The sequence below is a fragment of the Pseudopipra pipra genome, chromosome 24, assembly GCF_036250125.1.
Source record: "Pseudopipra pipra isolate bDixPip1 chromosome 24, bDixPip1.hap1, whole genome shotgun sequence".
NCBI classification, from domain to species: Eukaryota; Metazoa; Chordata; class Aves; order Passeriformes; family Pipridae; genus Pseudopipra; species Pseudopipra pipra.
This window is the reverse complement of record NC_087572.1, coordinates 4,365,501-4,390,427: the sequence shown is the minus strand read 5'-3', so window position 1 is coordinate 4,390,427 and position 24,927 is coordinate 4,365,501. Positions and strand designations below refer to the sequence as shown.

Here is a 24,927-nt window from a genome sequence, read left to right as displayed (position 1 = left end):
GACACTTGGTTCCTTCTGCTGAAGTTGGAGTTGGGGGTTAATACCTGCTGCCCTCCTGTGATTTTGTTGGAAAGGTCTTTGGGACTGAGGAGGAAAAGCAATCAGGGAGGCCTCAGATAAGGGAGGCAAAAATCCAGCCAGACAGGTTTGATAATTGCTGGATTTCAGCAGGTGTCCACTTGAGGTTGTTGCAGGTTGCAAGGTGGGTGTCAGGGGTTTGAAGAGGCTGGTTTTGCCTCTTCAGAGAACTGTAAAATCACAGCTGGAATTACCTGCAGCACAGCTGAACTCCAAATCATCCCTGGGATTAAGGTTTTCCAGAGGGGATGCACTGCCTTGTCTGCCTCCCTTCCTGTTTCCTGGACATCATTGTTTGCTCCTTCAGGTGTCAGGCTTTTAGAGATGAGTAGAAGGACCAATTCTGGCTCTCATAAAACTCCAGAGTGTAAATTAGCATCCAAAACTGTGTTTCAAAAATGAGACAGAAAAAAAAAAAGGTGTTTGATATATCAACAGTTATTAGAACTCTTTTCAAGATCAAACCTCATTATTTTCCTGGCTTGGTTGGGCTGGAGTGCAAATAAATGGCGAAGTTATTGATTTTTTTAAAATTATTATTATTATTCCAGTTAGCAATTACAGGAAATCAGTACATAAAAATACGAGTTGAGAGCCAGAACAGGGATTTCTCACTGAATTAGTTTTTAACAGTTTTAAAGAGCTGTCTTACCTAGTCTGGAGACACTGGTCATCAGCACAAATAGCAGGTCTTGGGGCTGCATTTCTGCCTTCTCCCCCCAAAAGCTCAGGAGACGGTTTCATTGTAAGCATCACAGCATTTCAGCTCATCCTCTTGGGCTGGCAATTCAAAACCCTTCATAAATTATTGCCAGAAGGGCAGCAGCCCTTCAGCAAGGCTTAAACAAACAGCCTGGCTCCTCTTCTGGGCAGGATTTGGATCTCAGGCTCCTTCCTCAGGGCACACAGGCAAGGCTGGCTGGTTCAATAACATGCTCTTAAAAATAAAAGCAGTTTAGATTGTCTGGTTTCCAGTGTGCCCTGTGGCTGGAAGCCTGTGGGTAGATGTCTGTGTCCAGGTGAAATGACCAAAGAGGAACTTCAGGTTTGGGGTTTGTGGACCTCCTCCCCTGCCCCCAGCCACTGGCAGTAAAAAGGATAAGGAAGATTGGGAGGGAAGAGTGTTTAGAATCACCTTTTCATTTACCTGATTGTGTTCAAACCCCCAGTTTATCATTTCTTACTAAAATCCTGACCTCTGTGTGCAGAAGTGAAGAGGGATGTGTTTGGGATGAGCATCCAGTGCTCCATAACCCGCAGCTCTGGAGGTCAGAGGAGGAATTTGCAGTCAGATAAATGGAAAAACTGGACAAAGCTGTCTGTTGCTCAGAGGTTACATCTGGGGGTGGTGCAGAGGACACAGATCAGGCCAAAGGGCATTGTGGAGTTTTTATGAAGTTGTTGGGCTTTGAGGGAAAGGTGAGACAGCGACGGAAGAGGGGAGACTCTGGGGCTGGAACTGCTCCTGGGTCTAGCACTGCAGCTCCCAGCAGTTGTTGACAAGCAGACACAGTTGTCGTCATCAAAAGGAGATGGTAACCTGTGTAATGAAGGTGTTCCAAGGGCTGGATCCCATGCCAGGAAGGATTTCATGCAGGGTAGTGAAGAGAGACTTCACACAGTGGTGTTTGGAGGTGTGAGACAGTGAACTGGCCACTGTTCTGATCAGGTGTGAGATCACAGAATCACAGGATGGTTTGGGTTGGAAGGGACCTCTGGAGATCATTTAGTCCAAGCAGGGTCACCTAGAGCAGGTGACACAATTGGGTCTTGAATTTGACATCCAGGTAGGTTTGGAATGTCTGCACAGAGGGAGACTCCACACCCTCCCTGGGCAGCTGTTCCAGAGCTCTGCCACCTCCATGGAAGGAGGTTCTTCCTTCTGTTGAGGTGGAACTTGTTGTGGTTTAGTTTATGGCCACTGCTCCTTGTCCTGTTGCTGGGCACCTCTGAACAGAGCCTGGCACCATCCTGACACCCCTTGGAGATATTTTCATCTATTGTTGAGATTCCCTCTCAGCCTTCTCTTCTCTAAGAGAAGACCGTCTTTCTGCTGGGTTTGGGGTGTTGCTGTCAGGTTGCAGTCCATGTGTCAGTGGAGCCTTTGGTCTGTGAGGGAAGAACCTCTTGCCCTGGCTGGGAAATGCTTCTCTGTGCTGGGACAGCTCAGGCTGCCTCGAGCAGTTTGGGACTGCTGACAAACACACACCTCAATCCTCTTGGAAACTCTGGTTTTAACCTCTTGTGCACTCTGATTTTAACCTCTTGTGCACTCTGATTTTAACCTCTTGTGCACTCTGATTTTAACCTGTTGGGCACTCTGATTTTGGCCTCTGGAGCAGTCTGTGTGAGATCAGTGCCCAAAGCTCCACAGGAGTGGATGAAAACCCGAGCCCGTTTCATTCAGAGCAGGTGACCAGCTCTGAACTCCCAGGCTTTTTAACATTCTGCTTGCAATGCTCTCTTCCAGCGCCCTGCTCACGGATTCCAAGTTAATATGAAGTTGGAGGCTGTGGACAGGAGAAATCCCATCTTGATAAGAGTGGCAACAATAGTTGACAAAGACAACCATCGCATTAAGGTATGACCTTGCTGCCAAGTGCAGAGCCCTGTGCTGAGGAACAGAAAAACACCCCCTTGGTTGGAGGAGCAGCAAACAACTGCCTGGCAGCTGATGTGGCCTCAGGGCCTGCCCAACTGGAAATGATTTCTGGTGCTTTGTTCTGCTGAAATCTGATGGAATTGCCTGGTGTTGTTAGTAGCTGTTTTAATGTAACTGTTCTGAAATGACACTTGACAGTGTGATTTTCCATCTCGTGGCGTTTTTCTGTGTGATCTCTGGGGTTGAAGGCAGCATTAGTGTTCAGCTGGGGGGAAAATACCTGACAGGGTTTTTTTCCTGCCATACTTAAAGGAAAACTCAAAGCAATTTAAACCCTGGTCCATGGGGGAAGTGGCTTCATTCTCCAGTAGGAATTTGTAACATAGGTGGAGTTTAAGTAATTCTTTTCACATAAATATATTGCCAGAAAAATCTGCTGTGCTTTGGCTTCTGAGAAATTAAGTATGAGCCAGCTAAAGTGGAGGCTAGTTGTGTGGGCAGGAGTGGAGTTCACTTCCCATTATCCAGCTGATTCTCAGTCTCATTTGCTGTGAGCAAAAGCCAAGTTTTGCCAATATTTAGTAGCTTGATATTCAATTCATCCATTTGAAACTTTGCTGCACAGACAACCCAGTAGCTTTTAGATTGCAGTGATCCTCAGTCTTTGTTAACCTGACCTGGGTCTGAACTGTTACCAGTCTCTTCATCCAGCAGGAAATTGTAGCTTGTTCACTGCAAAACTCACCGAACTTGTTGGCTTTTCTGGTGGTTTGGGATCCTCAGAAAACAGAACAATTAAATAATCAGTTTGTTTGCATAGCTCTGGGCTCTGAGTGTACAGCACCCTGTGGTGTGTGGGATGACACAACTGTGTCACCAGAACCTGCTTGTTCTGTAAAACACAGATGCAGGAAAACAAAGAGTTACACTGAGCACAGAGATGATTGTGCCTGACTGAAAGATTGAAATGAAAGATTGAATGAATCAGCCTCAAGCTGAGCAAGGTGAGACAGAGGGGGAAGTTAACATAAAAGCTGAGTCATGCCCTTAACTGTCTCCCTCACTGAGACTGTGCTTCTTTCAGATCCATTTCGATGGTTGGGACCCTCATTATGATTTCTGGGTGGATGCAGACAGCCCTGACATCCATCCTGTGGGCTGGTGTGCCAAGACTGGACACGCTCTGCAGGTCCCTCTAGGTAAGCAGAGACACCACAGTGTTATGCTGGATGATTTTCCTAAGTGCATTTTGCTCTTCACATGTTTAACTGCCTTTTTTTTTTTTTTTTTTTTTACTTATTTTCAGGTGCTGAGGACCCAGAGGGAGCAGTGGGACAAGTGTGTCCCACTCCAGGCTGCCACGGGATCGGGCACGTCCGGGGACCACGATATGGGACACATTACACGTATGTAAACGAGGTCCTCTAAGAGTCTGAGTGCTGTTAATAATGATAATGCAGCAACAAGCACCTGCACTGCACTGAAATGATCTCAGTGTTTATTCTGGAGGTGGTTATATCTGCAATTGCAGCTCCCTCTTGTGTCTAAATGTGCTGTTTCATCATAAATTCTGTTTATACCAGTATAATCGTTATAACTGCAATGCAAACAGACTAATTCACTCCAATTTCTTCATTCCAGCAGTGCTAAAGGAGAGGTTTTTGTAAAATAATATGCCTAAGAACAGCAGGCAAGGAGACATTAAAGAGGGAGGGAGTGTGGGTAGGTTATTAAAGTACAAGAGTGAGGAGTGCTCGCTCATGTTTTGTGCTCTGCCTTTTGATTTCTCTTGGAAGAGAAAGGTTTTTCTCAAGTAAACTATTTTAAAGAGCAAGAAAACAATCCCAGGGAGGAGGTCTGAAGCTTGTAATGTGGGCTTGGGATTTTTCAGAGTGAAAGTTGCCGAACTCACTTGTTCCATGAAATGTTCACATAAGCAGGTTACAGAGGACGAGCTCTTCTCTAACAGCACCTCAGAGTGGGTAATAACATCTCCCTGAGTGTTTGTGGCCTCATTTTTTCTGGGTTTGTGATGGATTTCTCTGCCTGAGGCTGGTAAGGCTGTGTGACTGTAAAGCATTGTCACCTCTCTCTGGTTTTTGTTCCTCTGTCCCAGGTTGGTTGGCTGCCCATACTCTGATGTGAACCTCAGCAGAGAGAACTCGTTACAGGACCGGCTGAGCGGGGAGAGACCTTCCCCTGGGAACACCATGCAGAAGGCCAAGAGGCTGGAGACTCCTGCCCCATTCCTGCTGGGAGCAGGGGAGTCTTCTCAGGGAGACTCTCCACAATCCAGGTGAGCTGAACATTATTCTTGGCAGATCCTGGGGAACAAAACCATTTACAAGGATAAAAACCACCGGAATTGGCAGAGAAGCAGCAGAGCATTGAGTTCATCTGTCTGTAATATTGACCTGTGCCCCAGACACTCTTAACACAGAGCAAGGCACTTTTATACCCTCATATGCCTTAATAGGTTTCTCGATTCCTTAATCCTGCTGCTCTGGTCACATTCCAACAAAGGAAATTGCATTCTGTCTCCATAAATTTTTCCTTGCTGTTTCAATTTAAAATATGTTCTTTTCCTTCGTTTCCTTGTCCTAAAACTGTCAGGCCAAGGTTATTTTGCACCATTAAACAGACTCTGTGTGTATCACTTGGCAAACAAGTTGAGCTCCTTCAGGTACTTGGTTTTCTTACAGGAAAATCTTGGAATTGAGCAGCATTGAAGCAAACTGTGTGTAAGCTCTTGGAGCACAGGAGGCAGTTAAATGTGTTGTGGGACAGACCAGGGCATGAAGGATTTTATTAAGATCATCTCACTGGGGCAAACTCCAGCAATACTTTTATTCTTTTTATTCTTTGTTGTATATGAAAGGCTATATATATTTTAAAGTTCATCTATTTGTTTAGATTTATAACATTTCCAGGATCTGTTTGGCTGGAAAAAAAGGAATGAATGCTTCTCTTCCCTCGAAGGCCAAATTTGCCTCCTCCCAACTAGAGCTATCTTAATTTCTAATTGTCACACCAGAATTGATTGCATTTCAGTGGCACTCTTACCATAAAGCCCCCTCAGGAGATTTGAGATCCTCACAGAATAAATGGCATTCTAAGAATTGTGATGTATTTCTGTTCTTCTGAGTATTTTGTTTCCTCGTAGTGGGAGGTCTGAATTCAGCCTGTAAATCTGGTAACACTCTGCTGCTTGTCCTTCCTTGGCCAACTCTATAGCTCAGTTGATGCATCAAACTCAGTCATGGAGACTCTTAAATGTTATCCAGAGGTATCAGGATTCAGAAATCTTAAATCCCTGGCTTTCCCCATTACCCAGTGGTTTCCTGTAGCTGCTGGGATCAGAGCCTGAGTCCACAGAGCCTGATTTGTTTCACATAATCTCTCCCAATCCATGCAGAGGAGTAACAAAGCACTTTGTACTCGTGGGGAGGGAAAGTTCCACCACTAGATGGTAGTTGCTGCTCTCACTTGGAAGGAGCAGCCAGCTTCACTCTCCTGTGGGAAGAGGGACCGGAGGGTGTCAGCTCAGCTCCCGTCATTTATCTGTCTTTCCAGAAAAGCTGCACCAGACAGTGAGAAGTGGTGTCAAAGCAGCGTTCACACTCCATCAGAGCAGTCTGAAAACAGTCAGGAGAGAGACTGGGGAGAGGAGGATTCCTCTGCAGACATCAAAGCCACACCAAAAACGTAAATAAGATTTGCGTGATGTGTTTTCCTGCGTTTGCTGTGGTGTTTCTTGCTGCTGCTGCTGTATCTGAAATAAGGGTGCAAATCACAAAGTTTGATCAGGGGTTTGCAGCAGAGGGTTTTAGAATGACATGGTGAATCTCTTCCCTCCCTCCCAGTATTTTTGGCCCTCTCTTTCCTGCAGTAAAGTCAAGTGTGAATTCTAGCCATGAATTTAATGGCTCAGAGAGAGGTCTGGGATGGAGCAGTGCTACTGCTTATTTTAACAGGGAAAAGTTTTTAGTTTCTGTAAGTTTCTATAAGTCCCATTAATCTCTATATAGAGAGGAAATTACATCCATTTCTGTATCATCTGAAATGTTCTGTAATTGGTGCTTTCAGGCTTGGGTGCTCACGTGCCTATATCAAGTTCCAGCTGGTGAAACGGGAAAGCAATGGGAAAGGTTGGTTAAATTTTATGCCTTTTTCTCTGTGTGTTCATATCCCTGCAATATCCCCACAGTCACAAGGAGCATTCAGAAATTCACAGCTTTTTTGGCTTTGATTCCACAGTCAAGATGAAGCTGGAGGGGATGGCAGTGGTAGTTTTAATTCCTTTAAAATGATGAGGAAGAGTAAAATCACTTAGAAGGGAAAGTTTTAATACTTTGTAGGGTGAAGCTTTGTATTTATTAACTGAGAAGACAGTTTGCACCAGCTCTTGTGCCACTGCAGACTCGAGTTCCCTAGTGGCAAAAGGTTTTCATTCCAAACAGTCTGTGACCTGTGTCAGGCCTTGACAGAGCCAGCACAGTGTCAAGGGAGACTTGCTTAAAAACCTGGCAGATAGTTTAAGTTCCATCAGCTTCTTTTTTCAGCCCCTCCTGGCTATCCAGAAACGTATTCTGAATCATTTGGGGACTTTTTTTAAGGTTTTCTCGAAGAGGAAAAGAAGAAAGAAAAGTTAAATGGAAAAAACAATGCTTTTTTTTTTACTTTTCCTGGTACATGACAGGTTAAGTTTCCAGAGCAGCTTTCTCCTATCACTTTAGCAAACCATATGCTTAACTTTCAGATTTACTATAAAAAGCCATTTCAGAGAACGGAGCTGACCAGGCTTTTAGGAGGATTTAACATGGTAATAAGTCTGCAATCAAAAATAGCTAAGCAGGCACAAACTGGGACAGGTGCCTAGGCTTTTATTTATTTATTTATTTTTTTATTATTTTTTTTTTAATACTCATTTTTACCTAGTGCTGAGTTCTGCAGTGGGAGCTGAGGGATCTGCCAGCTCTGAGCTGCAGCTGGCAGGGAAAGCTGCCCCACTCTCCCTTCACCTTCACCTGACACAGAATGATGGAAGTCAGGGGAGGGAAATGCAGCAATAATCCACTGACCTGTAATGTCACAGCTACCCAGAGCTTTCAGCCCAGCTCTGTTTAAACTATCAGATCACTGCTGCTTTCTCAGAGGGAAAGTCATTTGTTGAGGTGGTTTTGGTGCTTAGCACGAGGATTTGGGCTTAGTGGAGGAAAGGAGTTGGCATGAGGTGGAAGCAGTGCCCAGCCAGCAGTGGGGGAAACTTTGGGCACAAGTGGGACCTCCTGGAGCAGGGAGAGGTGGGGACAAGGACAATGGGACAGAGGAGGAGTTGGTGACACTCTCCCAGGAGCAGTGTCTGTGCCGTGTTCTCACCAGGAGCTCCTGAACTGAGCGGTTCCTACTCAGGCTTTATTTGTTTTAAATCCTCCCTCGCTCTCATTATTAGAAATTTGATACATTTGATGCTGTCCCACTTCCTTTAGGGACGTGGACATGAGGTGACCCTTCGAACAAGGGGAGTGACCGTTCCCTAGAACAAGCTTTACCTCCAGTGCTGCTTTCCCTCTGGCTGGAAAACCACGGAAATCTGGGGGGTTTTTATACTCTGCCGTTTTCCTTTGTGCTCTCCATGTGGCGACTGGCACACCCCCCAGACCTGACACCCCGACCCACTGACAGCTGCTGAGCTCAGGCAGCCGCTCCAGGCCCAGGGAGCCTTCCCGAGGGCAGGGATAAAGCGGGAATGGCAGGGATAAAGCGGGAATGCCGTGTGGTTGCCGCGGGATGGCGCCGGGCAGGCAGGGGCTGGGGGCAGCCCACCGTAACCGCTGTAAACCCCAGGAATGTTTCCCAGCTTGTTTCCATCCTCTGCCTGGCTTCCTGTTGTATAAGCAGCACGTCCCTGCAGGACCATGACTCTGCACTGCTCCAGTGATCTCATTAGGGAGGGGTGATTTCTTCCTCTCGTTTTTGGTTTTTTTTTTTTTTTTCTGTCTTGGTTTTTAAAGCTTCCGCCACTTGACACATGAGGAGGGAGTTGATGTCTGGAGGTAACAGGCAGCACTCCTGGCCTGGGAGTCTCCCCAGGAGCAAGCCCAGGCCACAGGCTGGCAGGCACAGAGCCCTTCCCAGGCTGGCTCCAGCTGGGAGCTGGAACTGTGCCATCAGTTCCCAGCCGAAGATGCTGTTACCAGAACTCCTCCACCTTGTCAATAAAAGGCTGCAAACATCTTCTCTGTTAGCAGCATGACATCATTTTCCAGGGAAGAAGCTGACGATAAAGCCTCCAGCCTGGCAATCTTATCTTTTTTTTTCCCCCTCTCTCCTGCTCAGGAGGGTGGGAAGGACGGCCTGGGAGCTCAGTGTGCCGTGCCTGGCCCTCTCTGACCACCCTGCCTTGCTCCCCTCTCCAGACTGTGACCCTTCCTCCTGCTTTGTAATTGCTCCTCCTTGGAGCCTGGCTCTGACTTGTCTCCTTTCCTTTTCCAGGCCCTGATTTGGATCTCCAGCAGGCCCTCCACCAGTCCATCTTCATGCCTTCCCTGGCCTCTAACCCGACCCACCGGCTCCATCTCTTCTGGGAGCAGCACTGCAGGCTCCTGCCAGAGGTCTCAGGCCTCACAGCCAAACAAGTTGCCAAATGGACTGTGGAAGAGGTGAGTTCCCTGTTCTTCTGCTCTCCTGGGCTGCAGGAAAGCCAGCTCCCTCCTCCTCTGGAGTGCTAATTGGGAGACATCTTTATTTTCTTCCCTTTCCCCCTCTGGTTGCTGTGCATGTGCCACAGCTGACTCAGCTGGAAGTTACACCCAAGTCCCTTTAGCAGGGAGGGATCCCTGTTAACCCTCTGGTTTCCACAGCTTCAATAGGATTCCCTCCCTCCCTGCCTCTGTTTGTTTATTTAGCCCTTGATCTCTCAGTCCTCAGGCCTGAAGCCTCCTCCTGACAGCAGATTCCCTTTCTCTGTGATCTCCCTCCCCCTCTCCCGTGGCTTTGCTGCTGATTCACTTCATTGCAGAGAATTCCAAACTGTGCATGCCCACTCCTCCTGCCTCTCCCTGCCTGATTCCCCTGGGACAAAACTGCCCACAAGCCTGACCTGATTTCTGGCAGAGGTATCTGTGCAGCTGGGGATGTGTCTCTGCAGCTCTGGAGATGTCTCCTGTAATTAGGTGGTGTGTGAAAACCCGGAGTGTTTTGTGTGCTGAGTAGTTGGTTTTTGCCTCAATGCCTTGGGCATAAATAATATTTGTCTCTGCACTTGGGAAGTGGTGACAATTTGGATGCTGGCACTTAATTGCAGGGCATTTAATCCAAGAGGAATGTGCTGTAGTGTTGTGCTTGCAAGGATGCAGGGAATCTGCAAAGCAGGAGAAAGGTGCTGCTGGTGGTGGTGCAGAGAGGATCTTCAGAGACTTTCAGAAAGTGCATTTTCCCCAAGTGCCTCTTAACATCAGATAAATCCAATTTGACTTTGCTCTTTGTGCTGGAGGACTGCTGGGAATTTAGTGGGATTGCAGTGATGTGGGAGATGGGAACCACAGCAGCTGGGAAGGGGATAGAGCAATTAGGGTTGCTGTTTTAAAACTTAGTTGTTGTGGCGTTTTTTTTGTTCTGGTTTTTTGTTTGTTTCTTTCTTTTTAATAAAAATATGTTTGAATTAAATTCGTAGCAAGGAGGAAAAAATATCTCTTGAAAGCTTTGCTGTTCCTGTCCTTTTGAGAAAGTTTCCAATGATTTGTCCAAAAGGTCTTTTAGCAAATCAATAAGGTCAGAAGCAGTTAATCCTCTGACATGATAATCAAAATCTCTTTCTTTTGGATAAAACAGGGAGGCTGGTTCATGGAAGTACAGCATCAGGATCCAAGCCAAATAAAATCTGTCCTTTGCAGTTGACCTTTAAAGCAGCTGCTGGGCAAATTTAACTGGGATATTAGTTTGATAACAGATGAATGTAAGCAGGGACCACAGGACATGGATGGAGGGCACTGGATATAGTGATTCCAACCCAGAATACCCTGAACTCTGTGCTGCAGCCTGAAACAACTGAGGAAGTTTTGGCTGCCAGGAACAGTGTGATTGGCACATTAAAAAGCTCAATTGCAGCCCCACAATGGACTGGCTGAAGTCATTACAGGTTTTTGTCTCGAATTTCAATCAAGTGGGTCTGGTTTTGCAAATTATGTTCATCACAAATTCCCAGAGGGATCAGTTTGGGCTCTGTCTGAGCACTTGCAGGATCAGCATGTGCAGTGCAGTGAAACCTCAGGTCTGGGAGATGAAAGCAGCAGGACTTGCTGTGTTTTAGGGAGTCCAGAGTACATTTGGTCTGTTGGCATTTGGGCTCCCAACATCTTCCTGCAGGGCAAACATTTGCCTTTGGGTTGTGCTTTGAACTCTGCTGCACAAAGGAGCCCATTTTGCTGATCTGTAACAAGGGTGTAAAATTCTCCTTTGGTTTCAGGCTAAAGAACTGGTTTTATTTTATAAAACCCACATTAAGGGAAAAAATGTTGCTTTAATTCTCTGCTGGTTGAGAACAGCTGAAATGGCAGAGCAGCAGCAGCATTTAGGGGCCCTCCAGCAAAGAAACTCCTGGTAACACTGAGCAGGCAACAAGAGTAGTTACTTTAATGCAGCTTTGGTATTTATTGAAAGCTTCCTGTCATGTTTTTAGGGCACAGCATATTGACTCACAGAAGAACATTAAGATGTGCTGCAGTTGTATTGTTCATTAGTTAATCCTGCATCAATGTTAATACCTGGGGGGGGGACACTGTCTTTGTGCCAAGTGCTTTTGGGTTTTTAAATCCCAGTTAAGCCCAGCCTGTCTCTGATGGCCCCAGGAGGGGTGTCAGTCCTGCAGGAGCTGTTCCAGGGGTGCAGTGTGTCACAGGCATTTGCCACCCAGGGGTATAAATCCTGTGCTCACCTCAGTGTGTCACCTCTGGGATCACATCAGCACCTTCCAGATGGGTCATATGGAGTTTCTAAGGTGTTTTCAGCTCTTTTTCAACCCCTTTTCCATTCCTAATGTGCATTGGGAGTGTAAGAGCTTCCAGCAGACAGCTCTGGGAGCATTGGGGTGGTTACAGCAGGGATCTGTTTCTCCAGTTTCTCCATTCCTTACAAAAGGAAAGTAGTGTTTTGTCGCTGGTTTGTAATAGGAGTTTGCACTTCTACAAGAGAAAATTTGGAGTCCCTGCCTGATGGAGATGTGGATTTTAGGGATTCCCTTTAAAATGGAGCAGGAAGGGCTGGCAGGCATTCACTTCCTCAAAGGAAAAGCCTTGATCCCACTGTGTTCCCAACCTGTCCCAGTTCCTCACTGTGAGCCCCTCCAGCCTCACCCTGTCCCTGGATTCAGGGCTTCCCTGCCACTGTTGGGGGGGCTGGGTTGGTTTCCCGTGGTGTCACTGTGTTTTTACCTCATGCTTCTGAGCCTCCCTTGTCCCTCAACTGCCACATCTTGGTCTGGGGACTCTCTTCCCCAGCAGTGATGGACCAGGCAGGTCACTGTGGCTCGATGGAACCCGGGGTCTGGCTCCCCTTCTGGGGACCTTCAACTCCTGTTTGCTCCTTCCTTCCCTTTTCTCCATCCCTGGTGAACCCCCAGGGCTCCTGTTCGTTTGAAAAGCCTCTCCTGTGGCACAAAGAGCTCCCAGTGTCCCTACAAATGACTCCTGGGACAGATCAAAGGTCTGTCACTCAGTGTCAGTGACAGTAGCCAGCAGCAGTCATGCAGGGAAGGACACAGGAGCAAGGCAGGCTCAGGTCATTCCCAGGAGGTGTCTGCCAGCCTCCCAGTGCCACAGACACTGAAGAGCCTCTTGCACTGAGGGGCCCAACTGTCTCTTAAATTCTGGAAGGCACCAGACCCTGCAGAAGGATTTTTATTTGTGGTTTAATAATTAGGGGTGCGGACGATTCAAAAGGAAAGTGGTGTTCTGTCATTTGTTTGTGATAGAGGAGTTTGCACTTCTGCAGGAGAAAATTTGGAGTCCCTGCCCGATGGAGATGTGGATTTTAGGGGTTCCCTTTAAATGGAGCACTGAGAGGGATGCTCTGCTCTCAGGTTACATAACAGAAACCACGGGAATTGGAGCTGCTCCTGCCAGGGGAGAGCAAACCTGGAGGGCACTGAGAGCCCCATGGCTGGAGGGAGGGAATGACTCAGTCTAGTGGTGGGATCAGCTGGAAATGCAGTGACACCATTTAGGAGAGGCTTTGACAATCCTGAGTTGAAGGGGTGCTCGTGTGTGACAGTGACCCCTCCCAGCTGCTTGTTTGTGTTCAGGAGGAAATGTCACATCTGTAACAACTCACATGGATGTGCCTCATGAAACAGAGCTGCTCCTGCAAGGGAGCATCCAATTAGCAGGAGATGTTTGATCTGATTATGCCTCAATATACAAATATTCTATGAACCACTGGAGCTACAGCTGGAGAAGACAATACACATTAATTCATCCTCGGCTGCTCCTTGCACTCCTTAGTGTTATATAATGTAACCCAGGTCTCCAGGGAGATTATTCCAAATGTTAACAGATTCCCTGCTTAGAAAGGTTCTCCCCAGTGTGAAATGTAAAATTAACTTTTACTTGTTTAATCCTCTTGGTACCATGGATCCTGTGCACCCACCACGGATTAAATAAAACCAAAACTCCTTTCCTTCCCAGCTCTCCTGCCTTTGGATGTTGGTAAACCAGCAGTGCTCATTCAGTTGGTTTATCTTGTCTCTCACAGGCAATGTCATCCTGGGAAACTGTCTAAATCCTTTTTTCTTCCTAATTTTACTCTCCAGCAATACTGTAGAGAAAAGTGAAGTTGAGGATGAGTTTAAAGTAGTGTAGCCACACGCAGCTTTTAATCTGGAAAAATAATGTTGATTTTGTGAGGGTGTTTTAGAGGAATGGAGAAGCAGGGAGAGAAATGGTCAAATGGCAACAGGGACAGTTATTACTGGTAACCAGAATATGCAGAGGAGTTGCAGCAGCAACCCAGAAATATATCCTTCATTAATGGGAGAGTTTTAAGTATTAAAGTTGTAAAAATTTTTGCATAAAGAACTCGTACAGAAATGGGAGCTTTTTGCCCGACAGTGTCCCATTTTAATTGTCCACATTTCTTTCCTGGAATTCCAGGTGGTGAGCTTCATCCAGCGTTTACCTGGCTGCAAAGAACAAGCCTCTGTGTTCAGGGAAGAGGTAAGTGCAGCGTGCCCTGCCCCTGGGCTGTGAGCACAGACCTGCTCAGCCCTGTCATTCCAGAGCCTGTGGCATTCAGGAGGCTGTACTCCAGCATGGCTAATTGCATCCTGCTGCTTTAAATTTCCCCTGCAGTTCCAATCAGGGAGCCTGTGCTGAACATCCTGTCTTGGACCGTTGTGCCGTGGCTTTGGCACCACTATAAAGATGTCCTGTTGGAGTGGGGTGGGGAGGATCTCATCTGCTGCCTCTAACGAGGACATGTGCTCCTGGGGAGCCTGGCAGGCACAGGGTTTCCCAGGAATTGCTGGCTTCCCCCATGGGGTGAGAGCAGGAGGAAAACCTTTCCTTGAACAAGGAGAGGTTGGGAAGTCACACCGTGTCCTGCCTGTGGTGTGTCCTGTCATTGCTGCCACGGGCTGGGCTGGGCTTGTTCCCTGTTCCTGGTGTGTTCACCGTGGCTTTTGGGAGTCCTCTGCAGGCATGGGATAAGGCTGTCCTGGTTTTTGGCACACTTGTTTAGGTGGATCATAGGTGGGGGCTGTTGAGTGCTTCAGCTTCCACTTCCATTGCAGGTGGTACTTGGAGGCTCTTTGTGAGCCCCCGATGAACTTGCAGGGATGAACCTTGTCCTGGGCTCATCCCACAGCCCAGGCAGGATGTGAGGGGGGGATTCAGTCCCTCTGCTCTGCCCAGTGAGACCCAACATGCAGAGTTGCCTCCAGGTCCAGGGGAACCAACATCTGAAGGATGTGGAGCTCCTGGAGTGAGCCCAGAGGAGGCCCCAGAGATGCTCCAGGGCTGGAGCCCCTCTGCTCTGGAGCCAGGCTGGGAGAGCTGGGGGTGCTCACCTGGAGAGGAGAAGGCTCCAGGGAGAGCTGAGAGCCCCTTGCAGGGCCTAAAGGGGCTCCAGGAGAGCTGGAGAGGGACTGGGGACAAGGGATGGAGGGAGAGGACACAGGGAATGGCTTCCCACTGCCAGAGGGCAGGGAGAGATGGGATATTGGGAAGGAATTCTTCCCTGTGAGGGTGGGGAGGCCCTGGCACAGGTTGCCCAGAGAAGCTGTGGCTGCCCCTGGAATCCCTGGAAGTGTGCAAGGCCAGGTTGGAGCAACCTGGGCTAATGGAAGGTGTCTCTGCCCATGGCAGGGGGGTAGAATTAGATGAGCTTTAAGGTCCTTTCCAACCCAACCCCTTCCACAGCTCTGTGACAGCTCCTGCTCTGGCTGTGAGGGCTCAGGGAAGGGCTGTGCCTCCTCTGCTTCACTGCAGTGACTGGAAAGGGCAGGTTTGTGATAGTTCACTGCTCCAGAGCTGGCTCCTGTTCAGGGTCAGTCAGGCTGCAGTGCATTTTGTGGATTTATGTATCTGTGCTTTCCTTCCCCTTGCTTTAAAAAACATGCAGACACACACAAAATAGAGAGCAAAAGAAATGGAGGCTTGCAAAAAGCACTGTCCACAGTGTGACAAATCTTTAACTGAATATAGTGGGAATAATGAAATTTATTTAAATGAACCAATCTTTCAGTGTAGCTGAGTGGAAAAGGTGCATCCTGATTTCTAGGGAAGATGTATTTAGAGGTAAGAGTGCTAGATAAACTGTACCAAGCAAATCTTGTAATGAATCCAACCATTCTCCATGTATTTTATTGTATTTCTTGTGGCCATAATTTAAACAACAGCCTCTCCTTTCTAGTTCTGACAGTGTCATAGCCACGGTCTATTTTAATCCCTTATTTCCTGCAGCCTCCAAGTGTGATTCCCTGTGCCAGATTTTAGGAGCTCACATTGTTTTACAAGTTCATGCTCAAACCAAATTGTCAGTTTGAAATTAAAACCCTTTTAGCAGTTTGGCTCTGGCCAGAGTGGAGGTGTGAGTGACAGGAGAGCTGAGCTCCCCCACACTGTCCATTAGCTGGGATCAGCCTCCAAGTGCTCCACATCCAGGAGAAATAAATCCCTGGTAGACTCCTCTTGGCGGGGGGCTGGACAGGGATAAGTTGCTGCTTACATTAGGAATGAAGAGAACAAATTGTGCACAGAATTTTAAAAACCATCCAAATAAGATGGAACAAAGAAATGAATAATAAAGCACAGACTTGTTTCTAGGTCCAGTTCAGGGCAGGTCTGTTTAAAATAAGCATGTGTGAGGCAATGCAGTGAAAATGAAGCACAGGAATAATATTGGACTCCAAAGCATTTCGAAATGTAGGACTGTTTTCCAGCAGTTTTCTGCTCCTCTTGACTCTATTATTTAATTTAAACAGCAGCCCCATTTGTTTCAAGCTATTTTTAACACGTTCATTGCAGCAGTGTAGACTCTGGGCAGCCTGAAAATAAGATTGGGGGACTTTGTGTGGCCATCTGTGGGCTGGGAGCACTGCTGGCATTCCCATTGGAGGAATTAACTTCCCAGTTCCTCCCAGTTACTTAACTGGGAGGTTAAATAACTTGCTAAGGGGCTCTTGTGTGGTGAGAGGTGGGGAACCCAAATCTCCTGGCTCCCACTCTTTGCTTTAATCAGATGTTTGCCCGAGTTTACTCAGTGTTTCCTCTTGCACCAGTCATTGACATCCAAAAAAATTCCAGTTGGGAAGGCAACAAAAATAGCAGAACTGTTATTCTGGCTGGGCTGAGTGTCCCTCCTTGTCTGCTGCACTGGTGAGCATCAAGTGAGAGGAGGAGACACTGTCAGTCCCTGTAAATGGACTTTAATGGAATAACTTAGGGAGACACATATTGTTTGTCTGTGTCCATTAATCTTTTGCTTCTTCCCTGCAGCATTTGGGGTTTATATTAATTATATCTGTGTTGTCTCTGTGGATGTTCTTGCTCAAGTAAATTTTTAACCTCTTCTTAAAATAGTCTGTCATGATTTCACTGGCTGCTACCTAGAGCATCCTGGATTTTCACATGGTAGTGTGTTAATCACTTGCTTAATTTGCATCTCATTGAATATCTCCTTGCTGGTGGATTTTTCCAGACTTTACCATGCCTTGTTCTATCCAGCACACGGTTTCTTTTGCCCTGTGCTGAGCAAGCCCAGTTAGTGCCACTGACAAAGATTTTACAAGAACCTCCTGTTTCTCCTTTAAACAGAGACTTGTTGTCTGTGGGCATAAAACATCCCAGTTGTGGGAGTAGCCAGATGTTCACATCTCAGGGATTGTTCTCATCTGTAAGGTTTTTAGCAGAACTGACCAAAAAAAGGGTGTTTGCCTTTAATTTTTTACCCTGAACAGCTTAACAGGGGTGGAGGAGTCTGTGTGGGGGCAGTCATGGAGCAGGGTGATATATTAATTCTTGGATAGTTTGGCATTCTGGATTTTCTGACCTAATTTCTGGCCACAGATTGTGTATAGGCTGTAGGATTTTTGGCTTTTTAAAGCAATTCTAGAGACTCTAAATTCTGTTGAAGAAGCACCTCATGGTCTCTCCGTAAGCACACCCTGAGGCTTCTCCATTTGTAGGTCTGTGATCCTTGAGAAGGGCAGCATGTCTGGGAACGTCCCAGGGTGTGGGTGCCAGAACTAGGGAATGACCAGAAGTGGGAATCCTGCCTGTCCCTTGCTGGTTAATCCCTGTTTCTGTTGTGTCCCAACCTCCAGCAGATCGACGGCGAGGCCTTCCTGCTCCTCAAGCAGAACGACATCGTTAAAATCCTCAGCATCAAGCTGGGCCCTGCCCTGAAGATCTACAACGCCATCCTCATGTTCAAATCTGCAGAAGACAACTGAGAAGGGCCCTCTGGGCACATCCCACAAGGAATTCACAGGGAATGGGTCTTCAGCTGTGAGCATTCCAATGTGCCGAACGGGCGGATTTCGGGACTCGGACGTATTTTAAGTAGAACTTAGTCAAAATATTTTGAGGTTATAAAAAAATCCTGCCACAGTCTGGAATATGGGGCAGCTTCACTTCCAAGAAGAGGATTATTATTATATTTTGTAATTGAATTTGGTTTTGATATATCAATCTCTTTTGGAGATGGAGAAGAAACCTCCGGTTCTAAGGGGAATCCAGGGTAGCATTGGTGGAGCTGCAGGAGGAAAGCTTGGAGTAAAACTGACTCTGTGTCCATGATAGTGCCTGAAAGAGAGACTGAGTGATCACCAGCGAGTTGAACATGTTCTGTATGTGTGAAAGAGAGAGTGAGGAAGGAGGAAAAAGGTGCACTTAAAGCAACTCCCCCATATCCTTCACTGCTGTGACTCAGGAGCTGACCTTTCCAGGACTGTTAAATTCCAGTGTCTCCTACTGATCCTGGTGGTTCTGATCCCCTTGGCTGCTGGGCTGCTTAAACCACAGCAGGAAGGGAGTGTGGGCAGAGGGTTTCCATCAGGCATTGCTTCTGCCAGCGAGCAGAACCCTCATTTAGATCACCAGGACCTGTGCAGGTGGGCTTTGGGTGGGAAAAGATCCCATGAAGGAGTCTCTCACGGGGGACAAAGATAAATGTTTTAGCTGTAGTTCTCCCTCTGTGCTTTTGTGCAGCTGCTCTCTGGGCCAGGAGCATTTTCTGGCAAAATGGCACAATCAGGAGCACCTGGGGACTGGATGGGTTTGTTCTTGTCCTCTGCACTGTCAGCCAAAAGCTGGGAATGGGAGTTGGAAACCCAGCAGTGGCCACAGTGTGTGTGTAAACAGATTTCCTAGAAACAAATGGCTTTTCTTTTGGACAATCCAACCTGGTGAGTGTGGAGTGCTTTGGCCCTTCTCCCCTCCAGGTGGACTTTGGAGGGTCCTGTGGGGCAGAGCTGCAGCTCCTCTGCCTGTTCAGGAGTGAGGCAGGCAGAGTACACATCCAGGGAAGTTGGATTGGAGAGGAATCAGGGTTTAAACAGACAGTAAAACGGGGTGGGAATCACTTCCCAAAAGAGCTGAGGTGCATCAGGGAGGGAGCTCAGCCTGTGTCCCTGTGCAGGCTCCTGGTGGGAGCACGAGGGCTTCCTGCTCTGCTCAGAGCCAGAGAAGGAACAGAGCCAGTTTTAGGAACGTGCCCATGGCACTGTGACATCCTGGATGGGGTTTCCACACTGTTACTTCCCTGGCTGTCCTCTCCCATGGAAACCTTGGGAGACACGGTGAAACCTCGGTGTTCCCGCTCCTGCCTGGCAGCACAGCAGCTCCTGGTTCCCCCTCTGGATGCTCTCCCTGAGATATTTGGCTGTTGTGGAGTTTATCCAGGACCACCTTAGCTCAGACAGCCCTCAGAGCCCTTCATCCAGAGCTGCCAGGCTGAATCCTGCATGTGGGAGCCCTTCCAAGTGCTGGAGGTGTGTTTACCTCTGCCAGGGCTGTGGCAATTTCTCAGGGCACTGCATGATGACATAATCCATCCATAGGCACCTCAAACTCCCTTGGCATCTCTGCCAACAGTGTTGCTTCCCCAGAGCCATTGGGAACAGGATGAACACACTGTCCATGGCCACGTGGTGACACAAAGTCCTTCCCTCATCCCCCATGTCCTTTGTCCAACCTTCAGCTGCTGGGAAGGTCCTGGTGACTTGCCTAAAGTAGGAAGTTCCTTAAAATTGTAAATACAGCAGAATCCACCCCACTGAAGCCATTCAGTCCTGGAATAATCATTTAGAGCAGTTTGTTTCCATACTCTTATTTTTTATAAGATGTTTAAGCCTTCACAGAGAAGACACAGGGTAGGTGGGATATTTAATAACTGGAACATTAAATATCAGCCAGGCAGCTGCAGGAGAGAAATTCACTGCAGTGGTAAGGACTAGGCAAGAGATTAATTTAGTGTATTAAAATGCATTTTTAGTCTGATAACCAGGATATTCACCAAAGAGTCCCATTCCTTTATCCTGCTCTGCACATCCAACATCAACGTGAAGACTTGAATTGTAAGTGGCATGTCCTGGGCTCAGACAGAACTCGCCTTCTGGGCAGAGCAAAATTGTTTCCTGACAAGTGGAGCAGAGGATCCAGAGCTGGGCTGTTTTATTCCTGGCTCTCCACTGACTTGCTAAATAACCCTGAGCCTTTCCATGCTCCAGTTTCCCTCTCTGTGACACCCAGCCAGGTGGGGTGAGTGCAATTTTGCCTTTCTCTTGTTCCTAACAAGCAAATCTTGCCAGAGTTTCTGTTTCACCTCCTCCCTTTGGGAACCTGAGTTGGGGGACAGCAGATTGCCTCTAGCACTGAACCAAAATATAATATTAATTTCATTTCTTTTTACTATATATAGATGGAGGATGAAGAGAATCGGTTAAACAAGCAGTGAGATTCTAGTCAGTGAAATTATTCAAACAGAAGAGAAATCTTTAATCCTTGGGGCTTCCAAGCCAGCTGGATCAAAGAGGAAAATGTGTTCTTGGAGGTTGTTCAGTGACAGCCAGCACAGTGCTTTCAGCAGGGGGGAAGGAGGAACCTTTTAGGGCTGGAAGAAGGAGGAATGTGCTTCTTGTGCCTTTTTTTGTAATCTGATAATTGTCTTTGCAGAGCAAGCAAGAATGTGCACACATCTATTACCCACTCCTTTCCCAAATATAGCTGTATTCCAATAAAATCCACGACTTCACCGGGCAAAGAGATTTCAAACTCACTAATATTTACAAGACAGAGAAAACAGCTAAACCAGCTCACTTTTTAGCCCCATAACTTAGGAATTCGTGGGTTGCTGATGCTGTTGCACTTGTGTCAGGGATTGTTGCTTTCCTGTGTGTCCTGATGAGTTGTTCCTGCTGCCAGACTCTGCCCCAGGCCCGTTCCCAGCCCTGCTCCAGGCCAGGGCTCTGCAGATGCCTTTGGTTTGTCTGATGCCTTGTTGTCTCACTCGAAATGTGCACTTTGAAGCAAAAAAAAAAAAAGAGCCAAAAGCTGTGGCTCTGCAGGGAACAAAGCTGAGGCTGGTTTGTTCCAGCTGGGACTGGGAGGATTTGGGGTCTGCTGGATGTCGGCAGCAACCAGTTGTTGGCCCAGCTGAACCCAGGAGCCACTTAGAAATACAAATATATTCCTCATAAGCCACCCAGAGCTGTGACAAGTTCCTGTGGGCCGGCAGAGAAATTGGGAAGTTTCAGTTCTCCAAGTGGGTCTTATTCCTGGCTCTGTTTTTCTTCCTGCATCCCTGTTTTTTTGAATCCCAAAGCAATCAATTTTTTTTTTTCTCCTTTTCTTCTCCTCCTGTTGGAATTTTTCTGTGCCATCACCAATGATCATCCTTGTAATCCAGTAGCAGCAAATTCCAGCTCTGGGTAATGAATCCCATTAAGGTTGGACACTGACAGCAAAACTCTTCATCCAGAGGGAAAAACCCAGCACTGAGCCCAGGGATAAGCTCGTTCAGCTGTACAAGATTTCCTGCCTGCTACTTTCATGCCCTGCTTAGGGATTTTATACCACAGAGAGCTTTAAAGTTTCTGACATCCCCTCCATCATGTGATGAGCCAGCTTATTTGGGAGATTCCTGTTACTTGAACTGGAAACACGTGCAGGGGAAGGGAGGAAGGCTCGGCTCAGCCTCGGGAATGTTTGCCTGTTTGAAACCAAATACTTGAGCTTTTCCACACTAGCCATGCCCTTGCACTCCACTGATGCTTTCCTCTGGAAATGTGAATAAAATTAATATAAGTTCAGAGCTGGTTTGTTCATTCTGGGGCTGGGGCTGGGCAGGATTGCTGGGCTGGCTCTCACTGGGGTGGGATGGTCATCACGTTTTCCTCCCCCTAACCCCAAACCTGGCACTCACAACACACCCAGCATTTTCATCTTTTATCCCTTTTTTTCTGTGTCTCTTACCTCTGTGTTGGAGCTCTCCTTGATGTGTGCACGGAGCAGCACCAGCCTTGGCTGTGGCTGCACCTGATCCCCAATTCCTCACTGTCCTCTGCTGCTGACAGAAGGTTTTAATGATAGAATCCTTGGAAAGGACCTTAAAGCCTCTCTAGTCCAACCCCCTGCCATGGGCAACCTGTGCCAGGGCCTTGCCATGCTCACAGGGAAGAATTTTTCCCTAATATCCAACCTAAACCTACCCTCTTTCAGTGTAAAGCCATTTTCCCTTGTCCATATGAGAAGTCCCTCTCTCTCCTTGTTGTGGGCCCCCTTTAGGCACTGGAAGGGGCTCCAAGGTCTCCCCAGAGCTTTCTCTTGTCCAGGATGGACACCCCAGCTCTCCCAGCCTGGCTCCAGAGCAGAGGGGCTTGATGGTGATGGGAGCAGAGCTCAGCCTTGCAAGTACCAGTCCTTAAACTCCAAACCCACTGAGCCAAGGCCAACAACCTCCCAGACTCTCCAGGAGACCCCTCCAGCCCCTCGAGTGGGTGTGCAGATTCCACCAGGGAATTGTGCAAGGATCTCAGCACGAAGGACAAACCATTGGGGGCTGCCATGGAATAACTGCAGGTTTTTCCTGCCCAAAGGAGAAATACAAACTTGTGACAAAAATAAAAAATTCCACGTTTGCCTGAGCAGAGTAACCTGCAAGTGCAGTCAGCCTTTTGGGGGATTGATTCATCCTGCTCTGTTCAAACTTCTCCATCAGGGAAATAAAGACCCTTTCACAGAGAAACTCAGATCTCAGAAGTGCGAGGGCATCCCTGCAGAGTCCAGGCAGTGTTGGATGTTCCCGAGGCTGCACCAGCCATTCCCAACTCCCCAGACCAGGAATCCGATCATGGTAACAAAAACAAACAAGCTGAAGGTTTTAAATAGAAGCAAAAAAAACCTTGGAAGGGAAAAAAATAAAACACAACGGAGAGCAAATGTTTATACCCTGAGGATGGGATAGTTTAGGAATTATGGCTGGGAGCCAAATCTCCCAATACTTTTGGTTTCAGAAGGTTTGCAAACCTTCAGCTGCCAACGTGACTCTGTGCCCTGATCCCCTGGGATGGGTGACCTGCTGCAGGTGTGGCTTTGGGAAACCTCGGGGGGGATCAGGAGGAAAAGTTCAACACCTGATTTTGGGGCACATTACACAGTGTTTTGCAGTTTATCAGATAATTGCAATTAGAGCAGAAAGAGGTGAGTTAATTATCATTGCTATGGGCACACAGGGAAAGAAGCCCAGTGGGGCATTAAGGAAGGGAAAACAGACCCCAAAATGCGGAGTTTAAACATAGATTCGTACTGAGAACAAGTTCTTGCTGGTTTTAGTTCAACACTCGACTTTGGGAGCTGCTTCAGGAAGATGGCAGAGTCCTGGGATGGCCTGTGATAGGACACCATGAGGGATTAAGGAATCCACGAAGAAACCACCAGTCTTCCAGTGCCTAAAGGGGCTCCAGGAGAGCTGGAGAAGGATTTGGGACAAGGAATGGAGGGACAGAACACAGGGAATGGCTTCCCACTGCCAGAGGGAAGGGTAAGATGGGATATTGGGAAGGAATTGTCCCCTTTGAGGGTGGGGAGGCCCTGGCACAGGTTGCCCAGAGAAGCTGTGGCTGCTCCTGGATCCCTGGAAGTGTCCAAGGCCAGGTTGGAGCAACCTGGGCTGATGGAAGGTGTCCCTGCCCATGGCAGGGGGTGGAATGAGCTTGAAGGTCCCTCCTAACCCCAGTCATTCCATGGTTCTGTGATTCCATGTGTAACATGCCCAGGGCAGATTCTGGAGGCTGTGGGAGGGTTGCTCTGGGTGGAGGAGGCATCCACACCCCCCAGGCTTCTCTCCAGGGGCTGCCTCAAAGGTGGCTTTGCTGAGCATTTCATTAAAAAAGCAGCAGCCAAGCTCTTTAAAGTGCCTTTAAACACCGATTTTCACTGTAGTTTTGCATCAGGTTGAGGTGTAAATCAGGATTTTATCAGTTAAGCTGCTGTTACCTGTGGGTGTACAAGGGGTGGGTACAGGACCCCAGCTCTGACCTCCTCGTGCACACTGGCTGGATCCTGCACCTTCAGGGACCTTGGGGGGAAGTGTCTGCCTTGATTTCCCATACACACACCCCTCATCTGACCCCTTAAACCTCCTCAAATCTTACCACTGCCCTTCAACAGGAACTGTAAAGACAAACTTCACTGCCCTGAGAGCCCAACCCCAGCAGGGAAGAAGGATGAGGGGATGGAGGGAGGACCTGCCCTCTCCATCCTGCACCTCTGCAGCTGGTGGGCAAATCCCAGCTTTGAGAGGGAGAGAGAACAGTGGCACAAGAGGCAAATGGGGGGTTGGAGAGGTTCAAGGACAGGGCTGGCTGTGCTCTGCCCAGGGAGGACTTTAACTGTGCTCCCTGTGCCCCAGCCAGCAGCAGCAGTGCCAGGCCTTTCCCAAATAATGCACTTACTCCACTATTTATTGACTTTGCCTGTCACTTTCCCTCCTATTTTCTTCTTCTGGCCACCAAGAACAGCCTGAGCTTATGAATTGCCCCACGACACTTTCTGCTCTCTGCATTATTCACCCTGGTAGTGTAAGCGAGAGGTTTTTTGGAGATGGATACATTTGCTGCTGGAACATTTCCAGCATTTCCTTTAAGAAATGCACTGAAGGTTTGTGCAGGGGATGGGGGTGTCAGTGCCACAACCCTGAGAGGTGCTGGCGTGGGGGGCTCTGGCATCCCCCCAGCAAACCCCTCCCCGTTAGGTCCCATCTGGGAGTGGGTGTTTTTTCGGTGTCGTTTGTCCTCAAAAACAGGGTTATGCCTTCACCAGAATCAACCTGGTGTCCTCATGTGTCGTCAGTGGTGGGTCCTTTTGGGGCTCTAAGGTGGTTTTTTTTTAGCAGTGCTGCTTTAAAGAGCTTTTCTGAGTTGCCTGGTCCCTTCCAGCTCCGCGCTCGAACCGACTCGAATTCCCCGAGCGTCAAAAAGACACTCCCAAAAGCTCCTTCCAAACCGAGGTGTTTTGGGGCCATGGCTGTGCTGGAATCCAGTAGCTCTGTGGGTCAGGGGTTGCTAAAATGCCTTCACTTCTTGCACCCTCCTAAAACCCCCAGGAGGCTTTTCCTCCCAGCTCAGGTGCCCGTGGCTCTGGGCTTTGTTATCCCTGGCAGGCCCGGAGCCCAGGGAAGCTCTGCTATGTCTCTGCTGCTCCAAGTGGGACCACCCAACTACTCAATGAGTCTCCAGATGCTTTTCACGCTCG

General features: G+C 47.9%; 1 protein-coding gene across 6 annotated transcripts in view; it reads left to right on the top strand.

Moving 5' to 3' along the window:
* The window catches only part of LOC135402211 (lethal(3)malignant brain tumor-like protein 3), a 40,934-nt gene extending 19,449 nt beyond the window's left edge, over positions 1-21,485 (top strand). For 4 of the 6 annotated variants that reach the window (XM_064635144.1, XM_064635143.1, XM_064635147.1 and 1 more), the window contains 10 exons: positions 2,549-2,659; positions 3,765-3,879; positions 3,987-4,086; positions 4,797-4,976; positions 5,383-5,421; positions 6,254-6,385; positions 6,767-6,828; positions 9,176-9,342; positions 13,828-13,890; positions 17,499-21,485. In XM_064635144.1, the coding sequence (XP_064491214.1) occupies positions 2,549-2,659; positions 3,765-3,879; positions 3,987-4,086; positions 4,797-4,976; positions 5,383-5,421; positions 6,254-6,385; positions 6,767-6,828; positions 9,176-9,342; positions 13,828-13,890; positions 17,499-17,627 (1,098 nt within the window). In that variant the 3' untranslated portion in view covers positions 17,628-21,485. The remainder of the gene's footprint in view (positions 1-2,548; positions 2,660-3,764; positions 3,880-3,986; positions 4,087-4,796; positions 4,977-5,382; positions 5,422-6,253; positions 6,386-6,766; positions 6,829-9,175; positions 9,343-13,827; positions 13,891-17,498) is intronic. The other 2 variants (XM_064635145.1, XM_064635146.1) reach the window with 2 other exon arrangements.
* Positions 21,486-24,927: the final 3,442 nt, after the last annotated feature.